Raw genomic sequence first — 19,898 nt, forward strand, 5'->3', positions numbered from 1 at the left:
TTTCCATTTGAAGATGGCTTGAAACAATCATACTTACAGTATGATATAGCTGAGCTGTGTCTGTTAAAAATGTGTATGTTACTGTGTTGGGTTTGCATGGCAAGGTTTTGGTAGTGGGGGGGCTACAGGGGTGGCTTCTGTGAGAAGCTGCTAGAAGCTTCCCCTGTGTCTGATAGAGCCAATGCCAGCCGGCTCCAAGATGGACCCGCCGCTGGCCAAGGCCAAGCCAATCAGCGCCTCTGTGATAACATATTTAAGAAGGGGAAAAAAAATAAGAGCTTTTGCAGCCAGAGAGAGGAGTGAGAAGATGTAAGAAACTCTGCAGACACCAAGGTCAGTGCAGAAGGAGGGGGAGGAGGTGCTCCAGGCGCCGGAGCAGAGATCCCCCTGCAGCCCATGGTGAAGACCATGGTGAGGCAGGCTGTCCCCCTGCAGCCCATGGAGGGAGGATGAGGGGGTGTAGAGATTCCACCTGCAGCCCGTGGAGGACCCCACACCAGAGCAGGTGGAGACACCTGAAGGAGGCTGTGGCCCCGTGGGAAGCCCAGGCTGGAGCAAGCTCCTGGCAGGACCTGTGGATCCATGGAGAGAGGAGCCCACGCCAGAGCAGGTTTGCTGGCAGGACTTGTGACCCCGTGGGGGACCCCACACTGGAGCAGTTTGCTCCTGAAGGTCTGCACCCCGTGGAGGAGACTCACGTTGGAGCAGTTCGTGAAGGACTGTCTCCCGTGGGAGGGACTCCGTGCTGGAGCAGGGGAACGATGAGAGGAGCCCTCCCCCGAGGATGAAGAAGCGGCAGAGACACCGTGTGATGAACTGACCGTAACCCCCACTCCCCGTCCCCCTGTGCCGCTGAGGGGGGGCGGAGGTTGAAGCCGGGAGTGAAGTTGAGCCCGGGAAGATGGGAGGGGTGGGGGGAGGTGTTTTAAGATTTGGTTTTCTTTCTCATTCCTCTACTCTTGTTTTCCTTGGTAATAAATTAGATGAATTCCCTCTCTAAGTTCAGTCTGTTTTGCTTGTGACGATAATCAGTGAGTGATCTCTCCCTGTCCTTATATCGACCCACAAGCTTTTCGATATACTCTTTCTCCCCTGTCTAGTGAACGAGGGGAGTGATAGAGCGGCTCTGGTGGGCACCTGGCCCTCAGCCAGGGTCAACCCACCACAGTTACATTCTCTTTAGAGAATTTTTTTCTTCCTGTTTAATGCACATTAACTTGAATAGAATGGATGCTTTTGAAAATTAGTTAATAAGTGGAAAGCAGTAAAGTTTGTTTTGTGGTATCTTCCTTAAGGAGGAAGTAATTCCAGCCTCTGAAACTTTTTTGCAAAAGAATTCTTCTGTCTTTCACAATAACAATTAGAAGTCTATTATTATTAGTCTGTTAAAAAATGAGGAAGGAATACAGGTAGTCTTTTAGTCTTTCTATTCTAATCAGTGTCAATTTTTCTTTATTTAAAGGAATATTTTCTTTATGAAAAGGAATCCTTTCCTTCCTGAGTGATCATGTTCAGCTATATCCTTAAATTTCAATGGTTGTCTCTTTCTGTTCTTCCAAGGCAGGTTTTTTTTTTCTTGTTGCTCCTGATAGGAGCAGGTTTAACATCTCCTTCAGATAGGTGTAATACAGCAACTCTCTTCCAAATACAAATAAGGATTTTTTTCTTAATTTCCTTCACAATGCATGCTAATCTGGTGTTAGAAATAGGAAAAATCCTTTTTAATCTGATGATATGTTAGTTAAATGTATGCTAACATTATTTTGTCTTAATCTGTATTTTTCAAGTTATCATTCATGATGTGTCTGTTCTATAGATAAATATCAATTTGTGGTACTCGGGAAGAACTAATGTATCAAGGTGCTCTTTGAGCTGTTCTGTTGCCTCCAGGTCACTGCTAGAATCCCTGAGCAATGGAGCCAGTGTGAAGGAGCAGCACCTTTGCCCTGATTGCTGTCTTTTAAGGAAAGTCTGTTCACCGAACTTCTGAAGCTGCAGTTAGTGTGCCATGTATTGTTTCTGCCTTTTAAAAAAAATTATGGTGCTCTTGTTTCCCTCTCTGCAATTTTATAAGCTTTACTGTGATAATACAACTAATTTAACAAGCAAACCTGCATGGGTGTGCATAAGTACATGAATGTTCCATATAGGATAAAAATGGAAGCTTTCTCTTGAGTGGCTCAACAATTGTTGGTTTAGGTTCCTTCATCTTCCCATGTATTTGTTTACTTAGGGACTTTGTACTAAGAATTATTTTATTCTAGCAGCGTGTTTAGCAACTGTGTTGTCTTATTTGGTAATAATCCAAAATTGCTGGGGTTTAAACTTTTTTCCCCCTCCTCTGCTTACTAGAAACATTTTTGGACCTTAATTTAGCACCTAATTTAGCTGGACCTCTGTTTCATCTCAAGTATATTGTAGCTTTTCAAATAAGAAGAGTAAATACGATTTCATACAACGTTTTACAGTGAAAGTTAGTATTTCCTCTCCTGTGCTTAAAGCGCTGAAACCAAACCCTTGCCAAACAAGCCTAACTTACATGTATTCTCTTTCCTTTCTAGAAATTATAAAAGTGCAAATTCCCTGACTTCTTTCTTTTTTTTCTTTTAGAAATGAGTGTAGTCACTTAAAATACTTTAGTTCTGCTATTTGTGAACATCTATAGCATTAAAAGGATAGCTCTGTTTTCTGTTAAATGTGAATGACGTTTTATGACTGTTTATGTCCTAAAGCTACAATACTGGGGTTCCCATCAGCTCACATGGAGCTCCACTGGGAGCATCCTCTGCTGCATCCAATGGTCTGGTGGCATTCCCGTTTTTTATTATTTTATTTTTTTTTCCTCCTGAAGACAGGAGGCAGTTGAACGTTAATTAAAAAAACTTGTTCAATGGAAAGAATATTCATAAACATTCTATATTGGCACACAGAAAAACCTCTTTCAGGGTTACAAAATTTACATAAAAGATTTGCTCTAATAGCTGGTATTAATCCGATGTATTATTATGATAAATCATACTCAGATCATGTACTGTCTGATAAGTAAGTTCCTTAAATATCCTACTTTTTCCATTGCCTTGAATTTAGTATCATGATTATGTGTCCCTAATAGGTAAAGGAAGGCATCTTGATCTGAGAAGGAGTGAATTTGTTTTGCTTTAATGCAGGTGCCAATCTTTCTGTAAGCCATAAAATGTTGAAGACTTCAGCCCAGAGTACCTAGTACAACTACGTTTATTGCATGAACTGCTAGAAAGGGCTGTTTTCTATTTAAACCAAATTACATAGTTCTGGCAGCAGCATTTATTCTTTCTGGTTATGTTCAGATTACCAAGTGGAAATTTATTCAAGTTTTTAAGTAAAAAGAAGGGGCAGACATATCTATATTTTGCAGAAGAATTGGAGTGCTGTTGCTGTACACTGAAGGAAGTCTTTCATTTGGGATTTAAAGAGGAAAACTACTACTATTTTATGATCTAAGATGATATATTTCCACTAGAGAAAAATCTTGTAATGCTTTAGAGATTATAATTTCTGTCTTTGAGATAGAAGAGATGAGAAGAGATAAGTTTTATTGTCCCAACATATCTGTAGGCAAACGTATGTGGTATGTTAACTCTTTTCTGATAATACTCTGTTAAGAAAATAGATACATTTATTTTGACTACCTGTGTGCTCTAGCTAAGAGTAATCTTTTTAAGTCCCACATATTGCATCATTTGATGCAATATTGAATTATTGTGAGAAATAATTTATGTTCAGCAGCTTGATTTAGCTACCCTCGTTCCTGAACAAAGGTGTAGCTTAAGAAAATGAAGTTCTTATTTATTCTGTGACTAATTTTAATATTAACCTATGAATCTTCACCTCGAGTTGTACATCCTTCTTCTTTGGCACTGTGGTTTTGCTATGAGAAAGAGATCACACTATGAAATTTTATATGGGAGGATTATATATTGGATTTAAAAATACATTGTTCCTCATCTAACTTAAATCTTGTGATACAAATATATTTCACTAGAACACTATTATATATAGTGTTTCAGAATTTTATAATGGAGCACAGAGGATGTACACCTAAATTAGTAGAGACATGAGCATGTCAGTCCATGTGAATGGACTTGTGAATATACTCACTCAGGTTTTTTTACTAGGTTGAGTATTAATTTCTACTTTCTGTTTTGCAGTGTGGATAAACTTTCTGTGACCGTGTTTCAAAAACTGTCCATTTTGCAAAGGGAGAACTAAAATAGGTTAGAGTGGATGAATGCTGTGTAAACCAAGACAGGCCTTATATTTAATCTAGATGTCCAGAGGATTTTCATTGGTATTGGAGACTGAGCTTGTCCTATGAACTCAGTAAGCCTGCTTTTTTAAAAAAAAAGAAGCTATGGAGAGGAGTCATAAGGAAAAAAGGATAATGATAGTTTTCACAGGTCTGTAACACTTTAAACATACCCTCCTTGTATAAAACTTTAAGCGGTAAACTAAGGGTAGGTCACGCTTAGTAAGGGAAGCAAGATAAACTGGTGCTGTATGCACTTTTGGGATAGGAATGAAGGTTATTTTGAACAATAAGCTATAGATTCTTTCCCTGGCCATTTAAATTTGATGCTTTGGGTATGATTTAAAAAGTTGGCCATTCAAACATGAAGAAATTCTTCTACAGATGTGTACTTTCATGTAGTACTAGAGAAAATTCTAACAGAAACGGCGACAATGGCTGTGAAAATAGCCATCAACCAAATAGCCAAAATATTCAAGAAATATATGTTGAACCACTTCTGTTCCTATAATTCTGGAGATGTATGTCTGTGCTTGGTCTCTGGTTGTCACTTCTTGTCTATATTCTGGCTTTTCTATAGGCAAACCTACATTAATGGTTGGCATCTCTGTTCCTTGTATTTCTGTGAAGCACTTTAAAAAGCTTTCAGTAAAGGTTTTCAGCTCTCAGTTCCCTAGAGATCCAATTTCATAGCAATGTTGCCATTGTTGGTCTGACTTACTGGTAGCTGTTCCACAGAATTTTTGTCTTTTAAATGTTGGGGTTTGTTTGTTTGGGGTTTTTTTTGGTTTTTTTTTTTTTTAAATGTCCTTTGCATAGAAATATCAACATCATGCTTGTCATCATTCACTTTGATCCTTTTATAAGGGAAAAGAACTGGCTGCTGCTTCTGTTATGGGATTGTGTAATGATGTCTTCTCTCAGTATTCCTACTTGCATGGGAATGGGTATGATTCAGAGTATGTACTACTCTGGGATTTGCTTTGAAATGCAAGTTCTTATTTGAAGAAAATCTGCCAGTGGAAGAAATTCATAGGTTTGGAAGATCTTGTGTGATAAGTCAGTACTTGGAACAAGCAAGAGGTTAGTGACAGGAAGCCCAGATTGTTATCCTGAGTGAGAGTATTCTACAGAATAAGACAATACCTTGATCTTCTCAGGAACTCCTAATGACTTCAGGAAAGCATTGTATTCTTGCATGTGACTTCAAGATAAGAACAGTTATTACTTAATACATAAAGTAAAAAATTTGGGGCTTTTTTATTAAATGGGATAATATTGCATTCAGTCAGTGAATCTAACAGTGTTTTATGTTCAGCTTCTGATTTATTTTACCAGTATTTTATTTCTACCTGTATTTCACTTCTACTAATGCTAAATAATCAAAGCCAAGCTCTTAAAAAACCACTCCAGAAATCCCCAACCTTCCAAAGGAAAAGCCCCGCAACTCACTCAAAAAAACCCAACCCTACCCCAATGCAGAGCAAATACAGCTTAAGTGACTGAAAGGAAATGGAAACTTTACCAAAAGCTGACAGTTGTTTGTTACTTTCATTTCATTTCTCAGCAAACAGAAAGCTAGACTTTATTTGAGAAAAGCATGGGGAAAACTGAAACTATTTGCATGTTTACATTAAAAATCAACAATAAAGCCAAACTATAGAAAGATTAAATGGCTTAGGTTTAAAGTATTTTTTATGCAAAATAATAGTTACAACAAGTTTACACTGATGTAGAGATACTTTATTCCAAAATTGTACATTGCTTTGTCCCCGCTTATACTGGTCCTAGCTTTTTTTGCTATGAAATTACATTAATTGAACCAGACCAAGGAAACCATTAATGTTAAGTACCTTGGGAATTAACTGGTACAGTATAATTTTAAATTATAGGAAGGGTAGCCTATAGTCCAAACTGCCAAAAGGTGAGATGACTCCACAATGAGACACATTGTTTTCTCCCTATACATGCGTTGTTTGAGGCTGTGTTGTCTGTTTAGTTTCTGTATTTAAAACAAAACAAAAAAAAAAGGCAAAACATGTACCTATGTTAAGTTATAGTTCTAAAGCAAAAAGGCTTGTAACTTAGTGTGGTGTATACAGAGAAAGAAATGGGGTTTGTCTTCCCTACCCCTATGGTTTTTGTATGAAATTATGCCAGTGTCCTGCTAATTGGCTCACAAGTGTAATGTAGCTGTCCAGTACCTGGTACCTCTCATGAGTTTAATGCAGGGTATGTTAATTTATACTTACAGGCTTGGACTGTGGATTCAATTTCTAACTCTACTGTTTTATTCTGCGTTTAGTTATGTATCTCTGATTTTCACATTTTTGGGAAGAGCAGATTGTTTTCATGGGATAAGACAAATTCTTACAAATTAGGCTTTTCTATTCTGAGATTCAAGAAGGAAAGACTTCCCGTACTTGGTTGTTTGGTTGGTTGGTTTTTTCTTTCCCTAAATACTTGGGTGCTATTGTAGTTGTTCTGTTACCTTAGTAGATTCACTCCCACTTAAAACAGTGATGTCAGGTTTAAATTAGCAAGTTGGAGAAAATAGTGATGATGCTTATTTGGTGCGCACTAATCATATGTCTGATACGGGCTCAAGGGTGCCTAGTTAAAACCCTTGAGCTCAAGGAATATTAACATTTCTTGAAGAGCTGTGAACTAAGGTAGACACCACTTTGCATAACCCAGACCACTCACTTTTTCGAAAGGCAGAATTGCACCCTTCTACACTACTGGGTCATTGCTGTTGAAACTGGTTTGGCAGAACCTCCAGTACCAGTGTCCCAGCAGCAGGGATAGTTTTCTGTTTGTTAGACTGTTTGTTGTTGTTTGGTTGGGTTTTTGTTTTGTTTTTTTTTTATTTGTCATTTGTTTTGTTTGTTTTTGTGTTGGTTTGTCCTACCAACATGGTCATATTGCTGAGAAGCTGGGAGAAAGCAAGGGTTCTGTGTGCCAACAGGAGACGTGCCACACCATAGCAGTGCCGCCTCAGGGGAGATCTGTATGTTGGCTCCAGAAGGTTTGCAGTGAACCCTGCCACCTTTCTGGCACAGGGACGTCTCCAGCTGCCTTCTCTGCCAGTGTGGCTGTACTACTTGGCTGCTTTGCCAGTATAGTTATGGCTAACAGTTTTGGAAAACGTGTTCCCGCCGTGCCAACAAAGCGTCCCTGAACTGTTGACTTCCTCCGGTGTTGGAGGAGCCCGTGAAGCCACGTGCAGTTCCCCTCCTCCATGTGGCAGGGCAGTCTGTGCGGCACCGACGAGGGAATCCAGGTTAAAACCAGCCCGCTGTGGAGGTCAGCGTTACCCCTTGGCCTGGCCGGGCCTGGCGCGGCTGGAGGAAGAGGAGGAAGAGAAGGGCGGGGGGGAAAGGCGCAGGCTGGCGGCGCCGCCGGCTGGGGGCGCTGCAGGCAAAGGCCTCTGCCGCCCTCCGGGCCTCGCTGCCCCGCCGCGGGAGAGCCGGGTCCCCTTCCTGCCCTCTTTGTTCCCTCATCGGCACGGTGATCCCACTGAGGCCAAGGGGCACCGCTCTTCCTCCCGGCCTCCAAAAAACCCGGGGCCTGTACCGCCAGCTTAACGTTAGATACAAAGGAAGTCTTGTGTCCTCTCTGCCGCAGCAGGTGGGACTGGGGGGGGGGGGGGGGGGGGGGCGAGTTTGCTCGAGCAGGGTGGGATAGTTTTAAAAACGTTGTTAGAAAACTGAAGGCTTGTAATGCATGATTGTTTGCAAAGAGACCCATCAAATAATGCATGTTTATGGTAGGCTAGAGGGCATCGAGGCTCTCTTCCAAAATTACACTTCCCAGGATGTTCTCTGTTTCATAGTTGTCTTTTACAGTTGTTACTGCTAATTCTAAAGCTTCTCTAGACATGTGAACTCAAGGGACTTGCAAGTAGTTTTCTCTCACATGGATCTTTCTTTCATTGATTGTGTTCTGTTTTTTCAGCATTTCTCATTGTCAGGATGTTCCCGTATCAGCAGGTTCACCTGCCTCAACACAATTCCCATGCAGCCGCTCTTCCCGCACGCCCCTGCCAGACAGCTTTGCTGTTGTGTCCTGAAAGGTCTAACCCAGATGGGCAGTCCTCTTGAGAAGCGCTGTTACCCTCTGGTCACTCGCTGGGTCTCTATGTGGTACCTCTGTGTGTTTCATGATCTGCTTGAGTTCCCTTCTGATGGGAAAGCATGCTGGTGTGGATTCCTGCTTGTGAAGGATGTGGAGCTCGAATGTTATCTTCTTGCTTTTTATATCACTAGCTGTGGAATTGCGACAGGGGAAGCCTGAATGACCTCAGCAAGCACTTCAGTGCAAAAACAGAGTCCTCCTTTGAGTGTAACAGAAGTGGAATACTCACACAAAGTCCTTTGATATCTTTCTGTAATACAAACAATAATTCTGTATAAGCTTGAGTCTCCCTTTTTTTTTTTTTTTTAATTTAGAGGTTCCAGAATAAGAAAGTGTTGAAGTTTATCAAATAAGGCTTTTTGTAGCCTGTTTTCATATCTTTTGTTTAAAGATAAATGCCCATGTGCATGATAAAATGCCAATAGCGTGGTTAAGAGCATCTTGGTGTCTAGTTTGAACCTTTCAGAGGGCATTTAAGTTAGGTACAACTCGAAATATTTGATTATCCTCTTTTTTGCAAACTGCAGTTTGCCAGGTGGATGATTGGAAGCATTCTCAGTCTCACAGAAGTGTCTGAATTTCTCTTTTGTTCCCAAATGCTGGAAACTGCAAAGTAGATTTGTGGCAAGATTGCAAGGGCAAAAAAAGAAATTCTGTAGAAAATAATGCTATTATGAATAAATGATTGCTTGGATTTGTAATGACTCATGATCTCTTATAATCGCAAATTATTTTTGTGGTATCTTATTATTCTGGAAATGTATAAAATGCTTTTCTGAAAATATATTCTGTATAGTTTTTTTTGTATCAGTGGAAAAAATACTGTGAATGAAATCATTATAGGGACAATTTTTTACTTGATCTCCCAAATCTTTCACTGCAGGAAATAAGGTTCTAACAATGTGTCTTTTATAAAGTCAGAATTTTGTATTTGTTTACAGGGAAAAAATTGTGTAGAATTTTGGATTCATTTAAAAGAGAAATACAGACTATCTTGAATATTTGGGCATTTTAATGCAGATTTGAATACAAAAGGAGATCACGTTTTCAGTCTGTATGGAACTTGAAAAATGTCTTAGGTGGCAACTTTAATGAAATCGTACCAAATTTTTCAAGTTGTGGCATTCTTAACTAAATTCAATATTTATGAAGTCTGACAGTAGAGTTGGTCAGTAAAGGACTGACAGCTTCATCCAGGTGAGCAGCCCCTTTTGAGCACTGAACTACTTACTCTACCTTTCTCATATATATATATATAAAAGTGTATATATGTAAATTTTTTTTTTTTTTTTAAGAAGAGCTAAACACAGTAGTGAATTTCAGATTCTTCTTTTAAGAAATGTATAGTAGTGTGGTATACTTCATACTTAGCTTGGATAACTGTGTTGAATGCATTCAGAAATGTCTTGGGCCACTGAGCTACTTTCATAAAAATAACAGAAGCATGCATGCTGCTGCTCAGACATGCAGAGTGAGTATTAGTATTATATTTCTCCGATGTGTACAATTTTGGTGGCAAATGAGGTTGGAATACCCAGTAGTGTGTCTGTGCATCTCCACTCAAAGTCTAGTAAATACAGTAATACTTTCAGTCATACAATGATACGTATTCCCAAATGTAAAAAGCATTAAGGAACATTCTTCTATGCTAATGTCTCTTTTTTCCTCCTGAACTTTCTGCTCCAAATGCAACGCATCTTTCATAAGGGTTTCTTTAAGCTAAATATGGAACAACATTTAAACTTCCCCCAAATAAAAAGAAAAAACTCAGCTAAACTAGGCACGTATAGCGAAGTAGCCCTAGGGATAAAGTGGACATTTGGACAAAACGAGATGGGTTATTTCTGTACTTGACATTTTCTGGAAGGTGGTTTGAGTATTTTAAGTGGTAAATATAGTGTCAGAGTATCTGCAAAATAGAACTTAATATTAAATAAATGTTAGTATTTTCATAGCTAGTAGTTAAAAACGTGAGAATGCTAACGGTTTAAATTGTGGAGCTGTTAGACACTTTGTTTATAAAGCTGGTGCATAGACTTTCTGAATGATAAGTATTATCTTTCAAATGCAGATGAACACTGTGCACTTCATGAAAATTAAGAGCTATTGAACTCTATCAAATAGAAATTTGAAAATACACTGTGCATTTTATTAGTGCTTAAATTTGTTGCAGTGCTAAATACAGTGTCTTCCACAAGCGCAGAGTTTAGCATGCATTGGTTAATATATAGGCTTGTTGTTGTTTGGTTTTCTTATCAGTCCGTACAGTTAGACGTCTTTAAAATCTCCCTTGGAGCAGCTGGCGGCTGACGTGTTGGTGTTGGCACCACCCAGGTTCAATGTGACATCACTAGGCGAAGTCTACCTCAGTGCTCAAGGAAGTTCATGTGGGAGCAACATTCTGTAACGTGTAGCTAAACTGCTGAATTCAGTGAATACTGAGAACACAGAGGGCATGTAAAAATGGAGTTCCTGAAAAAAATTGTTCCCACTGTTGTTTCTGGAGATGTGGTTCTGGATGTTGGGAGTACTGCCCGTGAAAGCTCCCCAAGGCTGCTGAAGATGAGACGTGTCAGGCTGTGTTCATTAGGACAGACAATAGATGAGGACGAGGAGACACATGCTTTACATCCTGATTACAGTATGTATCCATGTCATCAACCTGGTAAAAACCAATTACTAAGCTTTTTCTTCAGATCATGATTATTTTGCTAAATTGGTGAAGTTAATTATGAAACGTATTTATTAGAGTCGCTATGATAATAGTCTTTAGTTTTAGAACTGTTTTCTCATATTCACACTATCATATGTTAGTGACCTATTTGAAAGCAATTTTACAGGATTTCTAATGTGTCTTTGCATGCCTGTGTGACTTTTTTTCCCTTTTTGGGATAAGTATCCCTATTTAAGTTTTAATGTAGCTTTGATTAGGCACTAAGTTGTCTAGATGGATGTGTCCTGCACAGAGCTCTGACTGCAGTGCAGGGTTCAAGTTTTGTGCCATCTTTTCTCTCCCTGTTTTTCAAATCCCCTAAGTTTTCGAAGGATTTCCTTTTCAGAGTTTTTTCATTTCAGAAATGTTTATGCTTTCCTTTTTAGTGTTTTGAGGATTGCAGATTTTTTTTGTATAAACAGAATATGTAAATTAAATTAGTCTAGTAAAAATATGGACATTGCATAGAGAATTTTTAACTTAAGAACATGGGTAGGCTTGCTTGTATGAAGGTGTTTTTTTTTTTTTTTTTTTAAACTACCTATTACTGCCTAAATATTACAGTGTATTGGGCTAATAAAAAGAAGTAGAATGAGTTAATGTTCCTTTTTCAGACAGTTCAGCTGGGTGGCAATGGAAAATCTAGTGGTTGGGTTTTTTTGTTTTTGGTTTTTTTTTTTTTTTTTTTACTTTTTGCCTTCAGCTAAAATAGTAAGGTCTTGAGCCTTTATGGTCTTGGTTCCTGATGGCTATCAGCTGCACAGTTTTTACCCTTTGCTATCTGGTGGCTATTTTCAGGAATTAGTGTGGCCTGGAACTTTTTCCCTTATGTGTCGAACTGCAAAGATAGGAGATGGTGACATCCATCTTACTGGGTGGTGAACTTATAGCCTTAACTGTGGAATTAAGTTTGTGGTGGTGGTGAGAAAAAGGGGTTTCCTTAGACTTTTCTTAGCCTTTCTGATTGTAATATAAACCACTTTTTTTAATATGTCAGGTTGAGTACCATTGGCACCTGGGGAAAGCAAGGACAGTTCTATTCTGTTAAACAATTGTTCCTGTGTGTAACAAATTAGAACAAGTTAATGTTGTAATGGTATGGATTATTGAAGACTTCCCACAGAAGGCCTGCTAAGACTGTTGTTGCCTATATGCTTGAAAACTCTGATCAGAAGCTTATGGTATCTCAAAGGGTGATGCTCTTTTAGCCAGGTTTGTGTCCTCATTGAACTCTGAATGCTGTAGAGCCCTGAGGTTTATAGTTGGGTATCACCATGATGTGCACAGTTTAAATATCTCCATAGGCATATCTCATCAATTCTGCTTTTCTGCTGTAATATGGTTTCTTTATAGCTCTCACTTTTAAATAGTATTTCATTTAGAATGTTACGATTTCAGAACAAACAGAATTGGTTTTGTGCCAGGTTAAAATAAAGTGCTGTAGGCTAAAGTTTGTAGTTAAAACAGATGCCTTCATCTAACCTTGTTCAATGTTTTGGTGATAGCTCAAGTAAATGAGGATAATAAACATAGAATACACCAGTCCTACTGTTGAAGGTGAATTCTTCTTCCTCATTAAATACTTCTAAATAGTGATTATTAGGAGTGACTTCTGTGGAAATCAATAGTGCCTGACTAATATCACTTAATAGTGTGATGTCATCATTTGCAAAATGCAGACTTACAGTCTGTTCTGGGATCATGCTTTTACAATAGCAGATAGTAGCTGAATCCTCTTTAAATTATCTGCTTATTTCTATTTTTGTACCTTGGTAATGGAATGAACTGCTCTGTTGGAATAGAGCAAAAGAACTACTGTGTTTTCCAGTTGGGTATGTTGCAGAAGGCAAACGTCCACAAAACAGGTAATAAAACAATAGAATGATTTGGGGAAAAAAAAAGTAAACACTTACTTGCTTAACGTCAGCAGATGTGGCGGTGTTAATGCACCACCGAATGTCATATAATGAAGCTGTTCAGGAACTCGGTAAGTTTTTACAGCTAAGGTGGCTTGTCTTGTAGATATGTTTGAATTTGACAGTGGGTGTTTGTTTTTTTTCTTTTTCCTTTTTGTTCCTTATTGTTGCTGTTCAAGCAACGTTTTTGTATTGATGAGAATTTAGGTGAAATACAGAGTCTGACAACTATTTTAAAGTATAAAAGTATTTTAGAAGGTCTTATACAAAACAACCAACCAGACCTATTCCTGGTTTTATGCTTTTATCCAAAGCATAAAAGTGTTGTTTTGATAATACCACTTGGTTGGGTTTGCATATATCTAACTGAAATATTTTGTGTGGAATTCAAGTAATGGGTTTTGGTTTTTTGTTTTGGGTTTTGTTTTTTTTTTGTTTTAGGATTAAAACATTTATCAGTATCTCCTTTCAGCACGTTAACTCAATTAGTATATACTGTTTTATAGCTGAAAGCAAGACCATAGAAATACATGCTGTGGGGCACATCTTTTAAAATACGTAGCTTTCATCAGAACAGTTTCAAGTGTATTTTAGAAATCTTTCATAACTATCTTTTTATAAGATTATTAGAACTCTAAAAAAAAAATCATACTTGCTGAAGTATTTGCATATGATTGTACTCATCACAACACTTAATAGATGTTAGTAAGTAGTGCTTTTAAATTTCCTGTAGCATTTAAGACTTAATGTGTTCTCAGTTTTAAAAATTTCTGTCTCAAAAAAGCTACAATCCAAATCAAACACCGCAAGATGGGTTTGGAAGATCCAGAGAAAGTATTTTCATGTACCAAGAAACACATATAAATGTATATGCATACAGACACATCTATAAACTATTGCATATTCTCCCTTTTGCTGTTTGTAGTGTTAAAGGAGAACGCCACGACTGCTATTTACAAACTGGCAAACAACAGCTGTATCTGTGGTGTGTGAAATGTGCCCTTCAGTTGCAGGTCTGCGCTTCAATTGCATTGTAATGCAGGATAGGTAGTGCTGTGGAACGGTCTTAATGGCCCACCCAGTAAGTCACATCTGCAATAACTGCACAAGAGATGTTAAATTTATCAGTGTTGTGAGTATGCTTATTGCTCGTGGTGTCCACATTATTTCTGTGTATGGAAAACGTCTCCTTTTGCAAACATTAAACCTGCTTCCCTTCAAGTGCCTCTGCTAGAGGAGCAGAAGTCAGCCAACAGCAATGTGTTCTTTGGTGATAATGAGTAATACGAATTGTAATTGCCTCGGGGGGCTAACAGCAGGGGCTGCATAGACATAAACTGCCTATGAGCACTGTGTCCCTGTAAAACCAGCAGCTCTGCAGGGCATATTCAGCTCTGTGTTGCATCTCTGGTCAGCCTTGTACAGCAGAGGATGGCCAGGAGGCCCAACATCAATCTGGAATAAAAGTCAGTTTCTGTACCAGAGTTCTGAGTTTCAGTTAGAGAAGACTGGAGGAGTTGGTTGGCAACTAAGTACCATGGCTTGCCCCCACCCCGATCTCTGTTTGCCTCTTACGTTCAGAGGCTGCTCCATAATACTGTTTGGGATCCAGAATGCTATGTACATAAAAATCTCTAACCCTCTCTCCTGTTTTCTTATCACAGCAGATAACATTGTTTTGTTTGAGTAATGCCCCAGGAAATTGTTCTGTGTATATTTTCCATAAGAAGTAACAAGGAACATTTCCTAAGGGCCTCTGGAACCTGCTCTTGAAGCTCTTTGCAACAGAAGGTAGGGAAGGGGGATTTTTGTTTGGATTTTTGAGTGTGGTTTTACAAGTGGATCAGGCTGATCTAACAATTTGCTGCCAGTGAAAAGGGCAATCTGGCTCCCAGCTGTGCAGCCCTTCCCCATCTCCTGTCTGATGCTGGTGTGGCCTTTTCTTGAGCTGATTCATTTCCCAAAGCCAGCAGAAAATGTTCTTATATTTTTGGGGCAGTATTTTTGAGATGAATTGGTGAGGGGAATCAACTCACTGAGAGGGCCTTTTCGGTCAGTAGCGGGGGCAGCATTAGGTGTCTTACCATCACCAAAAGTAGCAGTCACCTTCTGGATACCCTCTGCTTTAAATATATTGATTTGTGGAAAACAAACTCTTTAATATTTTAGATAAATGGAAGCATAAACATCTATACAGGGCTTCATTTTCAGTGCATTGATAATATGTTGTATTATTACTTCTTATAAGCAGATGCAATGACCGTTGGATAAATGTTTTTTAAGTAAGGCATTTGCTTAAGATGGAGTCAATAACGAACTGAAATAATGTCCAGCAAGTATTTTTAAAAGTAAGCCCAAGTGCAGAAGGAGTACACCTTTGACTTGTTCATTTTACCAGTAATATGGAAAATTGACTATAGTTATATTTAATTGTTAAAAAAATGCTATGACTTAGAACTGAGATCTCAAATATTATTTTTGGCCCTATTTTTTTTGAGATCTGATTTTCTTAAATTGTATTGTGTACTTGGCTGTATGCCTAATGTGCTTTTACTGTAGTTGTCTCAGGGTTTCATCGGAAGAATAAGCATGCAGGAATTTACAATTAATATTTACAATTAATATACTTTTTTTTTTTATTTACAATTAATATACTTTTTTCCCTACAGTATTTGCGCCCTTTTTTTTTTTTTTTTTTTTTGCCAAACCTTACTTTTACCTCATCTCAAAGAATGACAAAGTATTTGTAACTTAGTGCTTCTTTCAAGGTGGATGTCGGTACAACTCAAAGGTAAAACTAGAAGGGCTTTTTCTTCATACTTAACAGCTACTCATATGGATTTTATGAGGACATAATTTATTTGTTTTCCTCTGAGATACGGTGCTTACAATTTTTTTTAGTGCTATTGTTCACTTAATCGATTACCTCTGCATCACACTTGCAGGCGGTTTTTTTATGCATCCTCTGGACTTCAGCACTTAAAAGGTTTTCTGAGACTTAAGTATGTTAGTGTAAGATTTCATATGACAGCTGAGCCAATGTAATGGGTCAGTGCTGTGAAAAGGAGATTGTACCCTTCCACCTGCGTAGTTATCTTGTATATTCATTTGTGGTGGTCCTGGTGCATGTTTGTCCTTGGTGATACTGTTCAATTTGCTAAACCAAGAGGAAAACAGTGGATAGGCAGCAAACTAGGATGCTATGAGAGAGAACCAACAGCAAATTTAGGAAGTGAACACCAGTAATCCTGGTGTTTGGGCTTTTTTTCCAGTTCTTTTTTGTCTTTCCTGCAGATTGTAAGCTGAAAAGCCAGAAGTGAGAATTTCAGTTTATTAAGGAAAAAATAGAGGTGAAATTGGACAATATTTAGCTGCAAATATTCATTAAAACATTATCTTTAGGCTAATTTTTTGAGGTAATGCAGTTAAAACTTAAAGGGGATTGTAATAAAGCAAATAGAGATATTTTTCGAATCCACAATAACTTTATGGTAAGATAGCTGGGAGAGAGCCAAAATAAAGCGTTTGACTTGAAGGAGAGCGGAAGAGGTGTGACAGTATGGGGAGAGTGAGAGAAAAATTAACATATGCCAGAAAAACAGAAGATCCTGCAATAGCTGATTAAGGGGAGCTGTGAAGTGCTGAAGTCAACAAGATGTGGAGAAACTCGTTGCAAAATAATTATATATGCTAGTCCTCAAACCATTCTCTCTGATACGCTGGTAATACAAGGACATAAAAGTGTTCTTTTAAATTCTTTGTGTCTAAATTGTCCACAGGTCTTGAAAGCAATGTTTTGAGAGGGAGAGAAGACTTCAGCATGTTGTTCCTTTTTGATTCACACTGTGAATGTCTAGCATGTAGAACAGATTTTAAAACATACCTGTGACACTGCTGTCTATCTGTTTTCTATAATGTCATTCTGCAATCCAAGGTAGACTCTGTAAGAGTTTGGACAGCATATTAAATCAAAATCTCAGCTTATTTTTAAGGAGCCATTTTCCTTTAAAACACATTAAAATCAATCACTGGGCTAACAAATCCAACATAGCACACACAACCCACCCCCCAAATGCTCAAGAAAGTATTTAAGGTCAATATAGTATTTACTAGAAGGGTTAAACCAGCAGCTTCATCTGAAGATGCCATGCTAGTAACATCAGCAATTCAGATTTCAGTTACAGAAAGATTAAAATTTAAACGTTTTGTTAAACAGTTCTTCACTTTTCAATTGAAAAGGAAAAGAGTCCATGTATCAAATGCGAAAGTTTTAGCTTATAGGTGATCTAACAAGTCTTAATTTCCTCTAGAGCTGTTTTTTTTTGTTTCTAATGAAAATGTGATTGTAAATGGAAGAGGCAAATACACTATGACATTTTCCAGTAATTCCTGATACTTCTGATGGCTGTTGGCAGTTTTTGTTGGCTGCACGTGTTAGCTGTTTTATGTCTTGATTTGTAGACTTCATGTTTCTAGTTTCTTTTGGTTTAAGCTCTTCAATAACAGAATGGTTCTTTCCTCGTAAGTGCTTTTATATGTGTTCCTTCTAAAAAGTATTATGTGGATCCAGACTGAAGGAAAATAATTTCACCTATCTCATCTTAATCAAGGGCTACTTTAGAAAGCCTTTCCATTTTCAATAAATGGTATTCTTTGTGTCTCTAACTTAACACTGAATAGCCTTTAGTTGTCCTTCCAGTAAGGAAATGTCATGAGTGCTTTCTTCAGTTGGGAATATGTTTTCTCAGTAAGTACTGTTGAAGAATACCTGTGATTTGGGAAGTAGTGTTTGTAGCCTCAGCTGTTTTACTCGACATGCATCTTGCTTTCCAGTCACGTTCTAAAAAGGCCCTGCAAGCAGAGAGCCTCCCAGACAGAGGGTTCTCGGCTTACGCTTGAAGGCTTTTGGTGTTCGTATTTATTTATAGAAGAAAGATTTTGTTATGAGAAATCTAAAGGCACTACTGATTTGAAGAGATAGGTGAAACTTTCAGAAAGCCTCATCACTTTAGCAATGGTACTTTCTAAAGGGATCAAGTTCCTGGCTGCAGCAGTTTTTCATGAGATGCTCTGGATGTTCAGGACTTGGCATACCCTCACTTTATAAGCTGTGTGGTATCCCTTATATGGAGATTCTACATAAATAATAATTCTTTAGCTCATTAGTACCAGTGAGGTCTGTAGTGACAAGCATCTGTGTTGGACCCTGATTGCTTGGGAGACTTTCGTTGCACATTGACAAGACCAGTATGGCAATATGAGCTTTAGACACTTTACCATCAGCATGGTGTTGCACAGTTGTATTGGACACTGACTGACCCAAAGCTGTTTGGTGTCTTGTGGCATCTTTTAAGATGCACTGGGGTGAGCCTTGTCTCAGTTACTTCTTTGAGAAGATGACTGGCTGAAGGAAAATGTTTTTAATTTCAAAATATTTCCGAACTTTAAAGCAGGAAAACCAGGAAGTAAACCACATAAAAGCAGCTCATAACTTGTATAGAAAACAACATACTGGAGAAATACAGTATTTTTGTTGGTTAGAATTAGTTTTAGTGTTTTTCTTTATTCTTTGGTTGGGGTTTCCGTAAACTTTTATTTCACGGAAGGAGCAGTGTAGCACCGAGTAGTTTAATTTACTCAGAAGTTGGTGAAATTGTACCATATATATTTGTAGGTAGATTGTATGTTTGGAAAGTTAACATGTTCATGTTAATTACTGAAAGAAATTAACAGTATGCTGGTGCTCTATCGAGAAATAACATGACTGACAAATAGAGAGCAGCCAGTTCCATGAATGGAAAAAGTCTAAGTATATTCTCCATTTACCTGAACATGTTTCTACCACCCGATTTTGGTTCTGCATTTTTCAGTAACTAGTAGGGATTGCAGTGGAGTGATAGTGTCCCTTTCCATTTCATCTGCTCCGCTAGATGCGGGTGCGTGGATGGAGCTGGTGAAGTGAAGAGCTCTCCCAGTGCTGGCACAGGTGCATCTGCTGCCCGAGGCTATTTTGTAGGCCACCAGCTGAGGCACTTTAGGGAGCTTTGTGCTGCGGACTGTTTGCAGAACTTCCAGACAAATGTGGCCTTGTTGTAAAGTTTTAGTGTGTGTTAGGTGTTTGGTGTCTAACTTGCATTTAGCTGCCTTTGGGGTTTTTATTTCCTCTGGTTTTCTCCCTTCCTGATTTTTGTATTTCTTTTCTTGCTTTTCTTCAATGTAACACATACTTGCTGTGGCTAAAGGTTCAGAAATGACACTCATAAGAATTAACAGAATTCATAATTGCAAATCAATGTATATGTATTAATTACCTTTTTTAATCTTAAAGCGGTTCTATTTTGTCCTCCTGCTTCAGATTCCTATATGAATATCTCTTGTTTCACAGAGATGGGAAAGCTGTAAAATTCAGCATTAAAAGCAGTTAATTGTTTAAATCCTGGTAACTAAGGCATTAAAAATGGACTGTAATCAAACATTTGCTGGCTTTGAAGAAATATGCCAATCTACTTCAACTATGAAGAATGCCATGTTAATGTGTTTGTTTATTTATGATACTGGGCGACAGAGCTCCTTATGCTCCTGCCCTGTGTAACTGAAACATTTGGAATGGCAATTTCAGGAATTGAAACCTCGAGAGAAGCTATGGTGGAGTGAATTGTTAGGCTTGTGCTTGTGAGGAGTTTTAGCAGAGACACCTGAAGTAGTTCCCACTTGAAACTGTGAAGTCCTTCACCCCCCTACCTGCCATTATCACTCTGTGGCGGAGGTGGTTGAACCAGAAGTACATCTGCATTACACGGGGCTGTAAAGTGCTTTAAGGTGTAAACAGAAATGGGCTGCGGGTTGC

General features: G+C 38.4%; 1 protein-coding gene across 10 annotated transcripts in view; it reads left to right on the forward strand.

Annotated features, from left to right (window-relative positions):
* The window catches only part of FRYL (FRY like transcription coactivator), a 173,987-nt gene that overhangs the window by 18,558 nt on the left and 135,531 nt on the right, over nt 1-19,898 (forward strand). For 4 of the 10 annotated variants that reach the window (XM_075752193.1, XM_075752194.1, XM_075752196.1 and 1 more), the window contains exon 1: nt 9,581-11,063. The exons of 2 other annotated variants lie outside the window; for them this stretch is intronic. In XM_075752193.1, the coding sequence (XP_075608308.1) occupies nt 10,886-11,063 (178 nt within the window). In that variant the 5' untranslated portion in view covers nt 9,581-10,885. Of the gene's footprint in view, nt 1-9,580; nt 11,088-19,898 lie in introns of those variants that run through there. 4 more of the 10 variants (XM_075752191.1, XM_075752192.1, XM_075752195.1 and 1 more) reach the window with 2 other exon arrangements.

Source organism: Balearica regulorum, chromosome 4 (assembly GCF_011004875.1).
Source record: "Balearica regulorum gibbericeps isolate bBalReg1 chromosome 4, bBalReg1.pri, whole genome shotgun sequence".
NCBI classification, from domain to species: Eukaryota; Metazoa; Chordata; class Aves; order Gruiformes; family Gruidae; genus Balearica; species Balearica regulorum.